This window comes from Helianthus annuus, chromosome 4 (assembly GCF_002127325.2).
Source record: "Helianthus annuus cultivar XRQ/B chromosome 4, HanXRQr2.0-SUNRISE, whole genome shotgun sequence".
In the NCBI taxonomy this organism is placed as follows: domain Eukaryota; kingdom Viridiplantae; phylum Streptophyta; class Magnoliopsida; order Asterales; family Asteraceae; genus Helianthus; species Helianthus annuus.
This window is the reverse complement of record NC_035436.2, coordinates 13,236,081-13,244,366: the sequence shown is the minus strand read 5'-3', so window position 1 is coordinate 13,244,366 and position 8,286 is coordinate 13,236,081. Positions and strand designations below refer to the sequence as shown.

Genomic DNA, 8,286 nt, shown 5'->3' with positions numbered 1-8,286 from the left:
AGCACAGACAAACTTGGTTACCTAAAGTCGGGTGACAATTCAGGGGGAGCAGTTGTTCTTGAAAAACCTATCAAGAGAAGAGCTTACGTTCGTGATGCCAAGGGACGACCCAAGACCACTAAGGCTTGGGTCCCCTTCTCAACTGATGTGTTTATTTGAAAACATGTGCAGGATGTTCTAGGAGGAACTATTAATAGTCATTGGATTGTTGATAGTGGAGCATCCAGGCACATGACTGGCGACTTACGGCTCCTTAGACGTGAGAAAATATTAGAGGAGGGTATGTTGCTTTTGCGGGTGATAAAGGTGGGTACATCACTGGAGAAGGAAATACTCCAATGGTAATCGTGTGCTTTGATAAGATCAATATGTGAAGCAAATTGATCACAATCTTCTCAGTGTGTCGCAAATCTGCGATAAAAAGTTCTCAGTGATTTTTGATGACGCTGGCTGCTATGTGCTGAAACCTGGATTCAAAATTCCACAAGAATGGATTCTCTTATCGGCTCCGAGAGTTAATGATCTTTATATTCTCGACATGAGCCAGGCGATTACAACATCTGCACAAGTTACTTGTTTTGTCTCAAAAGCCACAGAAAAGGAGTCTATATCTTGGCATAGAAGAATGGGACACATTCACTTGAGAAAGATGAACCATTTGGTGAAGAATAATCTTGTGAATGGCGTGCCTGTAAGAAGTTTTCATTTACAAGATATCTGTGTCTCGTGCCAAAAGGGGAAGCAAACAAAGAAGTCTCACCCTTTGAAGAAAATCAACACTGTCAGCATGCCTCTCGAACGTCTTCATATGGACCTTTTTGGACCTATGAAGCACAAGACAACGTTTGGTGATGCTTATTGTTTAGTAGTTACTGATGGACTACTCTAGATTTTCTTGGGTATCTTTTATGGCACACAAGAGTGAAACTCCTGGCATCCTCAAGGATCTTCTTACAATGTTGGAAAATCTCTATACGTTGAAAGTGAAAAGGATCCGAAGCGACAATGGAACTGAATTCAAGAATCAAGTTATGGATGAGTTTTGTACTTCTAAAGGCATTCTTCATGAGTACAGTTCTCGTTATACTCCACAACAAAATGGTGTCGCTGAGAGGAAGAATCGGACTATTATAGAAACTGCAAGAACAATGTTAGTAGAGTCGGAACTCCCTATTCAATTCTGGGGAGAGGCTGTATCAGCTGCTTGCTACACGTTGAACAGAGTTCTTACAGTTAAGAGACATGGCAAGACTTGTTTCGAACTCCTTCAGAGAAGGAAACCGGATCTTTCTTACCTTGAACCGTTTGGTGCTCCTTGTACTATGATTGAGCCAGATGGAAAGTTTGGTGCAAGAGCTATCGAGGGTTTCTTCCTTGGATATGCAACTCCGAATTTTCGTGTTTGGAATCTAGCTACCAAGAAGATTGAGCTATGGAGTGAAGTTAGGGTTCAAAGGTACACGAGTCCTGTTAGGGCTCCGGGTGATCCGTGGATGTTCGATTATGATGGGCTATTTGACTCCTTCAATCTGCCAACCTTTGACGAAGAATCAGCAGCGGCTCGAATGTTGTTGGAAAGTGACAACGCTACTGTCTCGCCATTGGTTAGACCTATTGTTGTTGACCCTCAAGCTTCTACGTCTGTCAACAACATGGTTCAAAATGAGGTTTATGAAGATGCTGCTGACTATAATGACTCTTCTGAAGATGATGAATATCATGACGCAGCCGAAGGATCTTCAGCTCCAGCTGCTCCTGTTCAAGGTGCCTCTGGTGATACACCTCATACGCAGAATATAGATACTGCTGAAGGGAATGCATCCACCTCTACCCACATTCCTGGTGTGGAGTTGGTTGTTGATCTTAATCTGAATAATTTGGGTATCAATGCTCGTGTGCCAGATAATCCTGAAATGAGGATTCACGATACCCATCCCCAGCAGAATATCATAGGAGATGTCCATCGCGGTGTGCAGACGCGTAATCAGCTGAGAAACAACCGGAATGCTGGATTGTATTCAGCTATAAGAGAATCTGGTCAACAAAATGACTGGTCCTTCGCGTGTTATGTGTCACAAGAAGAACCAAAGTCGTGGAAAGAAGCATTGAAAGACAGTGCTTGGGTTGAAGCCATGCAGGAAGAATTACAGCAATTTCACAAGCTGGGTGTTTGGAAGCTTGTTGAAAAGCCTGAGAATTACAAGAAGATTGGCACTCGATGGGTCTTCAAATGCAAGAAAGACGACCGTGGAGTGGTTATTCGGAACAAAGCTCGTTTAGTCGTTCAAGGTTTTCGTCAGATAGAAGGGATCGACTACAACGAAGTCTATGCACCAGTTGCACGTCTGGAAGCTATTCGGATCTTTCTGGCTTATGCCTCATTCAAAGGATTCAAGGTTTACCAGATAGACGTCAAAAGTGCATTTTTACATGGTGTGGTTGAAGAAGAGGTATATGTTGAACAGCCTCCAGGTTTTGAAGATCCTGTTCATCCAGATCGGGTTTGGTTGCTCAACAAAGCTCTCTATGGTCTTCATCAAGCGCCACGAGCTTGGTATGCAACCTTATCTACATATTTGCTGGAGAACGGTTTTCGAAGAGGTCTTATCGATTGTACTCTCTTCATCAAAGAACAAGATGGAGATCTTCTTCTGGTACAGGTATATGTTGATGATATTATTTTTGGTTCTACTAATGATGTTTTGTGTAGGAATTTCGAGCGCATCATGCAGGATAAGTTCGAGATGAGTGCTATGGGGGAAATGAATTTCTTTTTGGGCCTACAAGTGCAACAAACGGAGTCTGGGATTTTCATCCATCAGACTAAATATGTTGGAGACATCTTGAGCCGGTTCCAGATGTCAGATGCAACGCCCATTGGTACCCCATTGCCAACTAATCACGGAATAACTCCTGACTTGAAGGGTGAACCTGTTAGCCCTTCATACTATCGCGCGATGATCGGATCCCTTATGTACCTCACAGCATCAAGGCCAGATATAATGTACCCAACGTGCCTACTTGCCAGATATCAAGTTAATCCGAAGGCCTCACATCTTGCAGCTGTCAAAAGGATTTTTCGTTATTTGAAGGCTTACCCCGACACCGGTCTGTGGTATCCTAGGGATAATAACTTTGACTTAGTCGCATTCAGTGATTTTGATTTTGGCGGATGTAAAATCGACGGCAAATCCACAACGGCTGGATGTCAGTTTTTAGGAAATCGCCTAGTCACATGGCAGTGCAAGAAGCAGACGTGTGTAGCTACATCAACATGCGAAGCTGAATACATTGCTGCCTCAAGTTGTTGTTCACAAGTTCTCTGGATCCAACAACAATTGCGGGACTACGGTTTTGAATTCCTAACTACTCCTATATACGTTGATAATTCTGCTGCTTTAGATATCACTAAAAATCCTGTGCAGCATTCAAAGACCAAACACATCGAAATCAAATATCACTTCATACGTGATTGCTTTGAGAAAAGGCTAATCGATGTTGTTAAGGTCCACACCGATGACCAACGTGCCGACTTATTTACCAAAGCTTTTGACAAATCCAGATTTGACTTCTTATTATTGGTAAATGGCATTAAGGTCAAGCAAGAGTAAACCAACATCGGAAAATCATTTTTGTAAATATCCTTGTGTGTTTTTAAATTTATCTTAGTTTATTGATTTTAGGGGGAGTAAATCCAAAACTCAGAAAATACAAAAACATCGAAAAATTTCAAAAACACAAAAACAATAGAAAAACAAAAATGAGTTTCCTGGCGAGCAAAAGAGAAAATGATAGTACATCAGTGGTCTATCCAAACCTCTTTTAACCTTAAATGAAAAACGATAAGCAGCTCTATATAAGATGTATCGGTAGGCTCACAATCATTTTAAAGTGTGCAGGGTGATATAAATCTTAATCGACTGAAGACCAGGTGGGAACCATTCATTGGCATATGGTCTTAGTACCGAAATTTCGTTTGATAGATTGCCGAGGTTCTGAGATATTCGGTCTTTATGCTGCTTATCATCTGGGTATCATGGTTGTATCTTTTACCGAAAAATAACGGGGACGCAAGTCTAGATCTTCCATGATACTATACATACGTGTACATATTTCATACTGCATTCGACCTCAATAAGTGATAAACAATCACATGTCCAAATCAAATAAGTGATAAAATATCACATTTATCCGGGTGTCAAGTTCGTCTCTCTGCTGTACGGAAGTACTGACCTGTTCACGGACTTGCACCTGTGCCCTCATGCATACGAAAATCAAGTTCCTCATCAATAAGTGATTATATCACAAAGGACTTGTTTTCAAATCAAAATAAGTGAGTATCTCACAATTTATACGATCAAACAGATGATAATCGGTATACTCACCGGTAAGATGAACTCTCGTGCATACCTTGATACGGGAATGTGTCGTGATGTGGATGAACACCGGTCGGTAAGTATAAATCATACCTTAACGTATCCCCTCGCCATGATTACATCTGATAAGTTGAGCTTAAGTGGACAACAATACCGATAATTGTTATAGGATGCTTATCTTAATATTGACTAACTGAACAACAAGAGTGTTTTGGCATGACCGTACACTGATATGATTCTCTTACCCTCGAAACTCGCAAAAAGAATGTCTGTATATATTTATTTACTGCTTAATTTTTAGTATGTTTCTTTTAAACAGTTTCGTCGTTTGGTGCATATCAGCACGACATTAGCGGTGATGTCGTTTGATAACACTCAAAGGATTTTAAATTGTTGTTTTTCTTTACTTTCAAAAATACCAAAAAGATTTTAGGTGTGTTTTAATATAAACTTTGTAAAAGCCAAAAAGATTTTCTTTCTACTTTATTTTCGATCGTACGATGTTGGAACTCGAGTCTTCGTTGCCTGAAACCTGAACGAAAACCGAACTGACTAAATCTTCATAAACGGTCGAAATTTGCATGTTTTGAAAGTTAAAAACTTAAATTGACAAATTTATTAAACTTTCAAACTGTCGGACGGTGCTTGATTGTGACATGGTCATTCGTGTGTCATTTGCTTATACTATGTTTCAAGCAGTTGTTCTCATTACGCGTTTAGATTTCTTGCATGTGCAGATTCTAAAGGCTAGGAGAACATGGTCGATGACAAGTTTTGGAATGAAGACACGACGAGAAGGCGCTCAAAAGATGAAGATGATCGAGTTGCCGCTGGCCATCATCAACACCACAAGGATCTCACTTCATAAAGATAAAGTCCTTTCACGAGCATAACTCAAGGGGGAGCTTATGTTAAGGGGAAGTTTGTCAACACACTTCCTACATGATACGGGTAGTTTGTTGATACACTCTCTGCTTTCAAGACGTGAAGACTTTGAAGATCCTCCGACATTGAAGACTTGAAAGGACATCAGAGTTTTGGTAACTCGAAGACCAAAGACCGTCGAAGTTCGAGACGAGTCTACAACTATAGAAGATAAAGACAAAGCTACAGCCAAGGGGGAGTTTGTTGGTGCACTTGTGTCTGTACTTTGTCTGTATTCGGTCTGTATGTAAACGATGTCCTAAGTCTGTAAATTGACTAAGTCAACCATCCTCCGGATTGACTTGGTCAAACAGTTAGAAAGATAAATGTCTGTCTCGAAGGATAACCTCGAAGGATAATGTTGATCCTTCGAGGTGCTCGAAAGATATGGTTCGACCATGGTTCGACCATTAGACCTCGAAGGATGATCCTTCGAGGTCCATGCTGATCTTTCGAGCTTGCTGTCATCGATAGATGATCCTTCGGACCATCTATCGGATCCTTCGGACAGGACCTGCTGTGTATGGGTATATATATCCATGCAGTGTGTTGTGGTTTAGTGTGACACTCAGTAGATGCACACAGACAAGAGACTGAAAGCTTGAGAGCATTCTGCTGGAAACACACACACACACTTGAGAGTTTACATCTTTGGTTTTGTAAACATTGTGCTTGTAACCGTAAACCTTCATACGTATTAATACAGTGGTGTTAATCGGTGAAATCTTGTGTGCTTGTTTCTCTACTTGCTTCATCCCGGTTTGCCTACTAGCTTGGATTCCGCACTTGCTAGTGGGTTAGTATAACAAGGTTTAGGTTTGTTCTCGATCCTCCGAGAAAAGGGACCTACAATATGGTTGATGGAGCATCCTATAAAGATAGCGTCTACAAGTTTTGTCACTTTTACTGACAGTAACGAGAGTTGGTGACCGTCGTTATTGACAGCTTGATGATGAACAAAAAACGACTGAACAACCAACGGCACGTCCATGGGCATAAGGATGTCATCCACGGTTAGATTAACAGCCGAATGGATAAATCTAGCCCCGGGGCTATTCTCAGGGTTCAAAAACACGGTTAAAGAAGGCGGGTTTTCGTGTTTTATGGTGGCTAAACGGGCGGCGAGCGGGTGGAAATGAGTAAGTGTTGTGGAAAGAGACTCTTTGAGGTCATCCAAGAAGGTGGTTATAGAGAAATCTTGATTTTCAGGCAAGCGAAAAAGGAGACCGGTTTGAATGTAGTTAGCAGTAAGCATGAGGAGATCCCATGGTGAGAAGTAAAAGGGTTTCTTTGCTGCTTCTGATACGAATTCTGGGTTGATGAAGCAATCTGAAATGATTTCAACATTTGGAGAATTCATTGAAAAAAGTGGATAGTTGTTCGATAATTGATGAGTTTGGACGTTTGGTGCATGCTGGTCCTTATGCTGATTTGGGTGCACATTAAGTATTGATTTGTGGAAGTTTTTTAATTAGACATTAAGTATAAAAAAATCATAACTAACTTCACGATGTCATCTTTATTATAATAAACGTCTTAAGTTAGTTAAGACAACAAAACTATTTTAAATTTCATAGCATTATTGTTGGAGTTAATATATTGGGTGGTTCTGCTGGTGATAGGATGATATTTCAGTGGTCTGTCAGTCATCCAAATTTGTTGTTAAAAAAAATTATTGTTAAGAATTTTTTTTTAACGGCTAAATGTTGGTGCACTTGTGTCTGTACTTTGTCTGTATTCGGTCTGTATGTAAACGATGTCCTAAGTGAGTCTGTAAGTTGACCAAGTCAACTATCCTCCTAGTTTGACTTGGCCAATAAGTTGTATGTTTGTCTGCATCGAAGGATAGCCTCGAAGGATACTGTTGATCCTTCGAGGTGCTCGAAAGATATGCTTCGAATGTTAGACCTCGAAGGATCATCCTTCGAGGTCAATGCTCATCTTTCGAACATGTTGTGATCGATAGATGATCCTTCGGACCATCTATCGGATCCTTCGAGCAGACCTGCTGTGTTTGGGTATATATACCCATGCAATGTGTTGAGTTCAGTAGACACACAGACAGAAAGATACCGAGAGATAGAGAGTCTTCTTGAGAGCATTCTGTCCGGAACTCACACACACACTTAGAGAGTTTATAGAACATTTCTGTAAACATTGAGCTTGTAACCGAACCCTCATTGCATTAATACAAGTTGTGTTAATCGGTGAACTTGTGTGTTTGTTTCTCTACTTGCTACTAACTCGGTTTGCTTGCTAGCTTGGATTCCGCACTTGCTAGTAGGTTTGTATAACAAGGTTTAGGTTCGTAATCCTCCGCGAAAAGGGACCTACAAGTGGTATCAGAGCCTCGCTCTTTACCTTGTTTAAAACCGGGTTTTTACAAGTTTTGGTGTGTTGAAACACTTGGTTTTGCACATGTTTTTACTTGGTTTCTTGCATTTTCTTTGAGTAAAAACGTGTCTAAACTAACCGGGAGTGTTTAAAGTTGGGTTGGGTAACTTGGAAATTGGTTTTTAAGAAACTTTGTGTTTTCCGGCCAATTTCCGGTGTGTTTCCGGTGACCGGACTTGGTGGATAAGGTTTGCCATTTTTGGGCATTGTTTTTGAAAGTCAAAAAGTTGGTGAAGATCTGTGTGCAGAACATACCTTTCTGCCGAAAGTACTTCACCAACCCATCACCTTTTTCACCAACCTATCACCTCAACGTCAGTTGTGTCAGAACCTCTCGAAAGATATCCTTCGACTTCGAAAGATCATCTTTCGATCAAGGAAGGCTCGAAAGATCATCATCCTTCGACCCATCCTTCGAAGTCTGAAACATATCCTTCGATTAAGGAATCTTTTCGAAAGATAAGAGTCCGAAAGATAGGGATTTATCTCGAAAGATAAGGATCTTTCAATTGTGAATCTTTCGAGATTTTGAATCTTTCGAAGCCTGTGCTCGAAAGTCAACAGTGATCCTTCGAACACTGTTGATCATTCG

General features: G+C 40.8%; 1 protein-coding gene across 1 annotated transcript in view; it reads right to left on the bottom strand.

The window, feature by feature from the left end:
- Positions 1 to 6,660, bottom strand: part of LOC110943740 (protein ENHANCED PSEUDOMONAS SUSCEPTIBILITY 1-like) — a 17,494-nt gene extending 10,834 nt beyond the window's left edge. The window contains exon 1 of the mRNA XM_035989216.1: positions 6,147 to 6,660. Coding sequence (XP_035845109.1) covers positions 6,147 to 6,660 — 514 coding nt within the window. The remainder of the gene's footprint in view (positions 1 to 6,146) is intronic.
- Between the last annotated feature and the right edge of the window lie 1,626 nt (positions 6,661 to 8,286).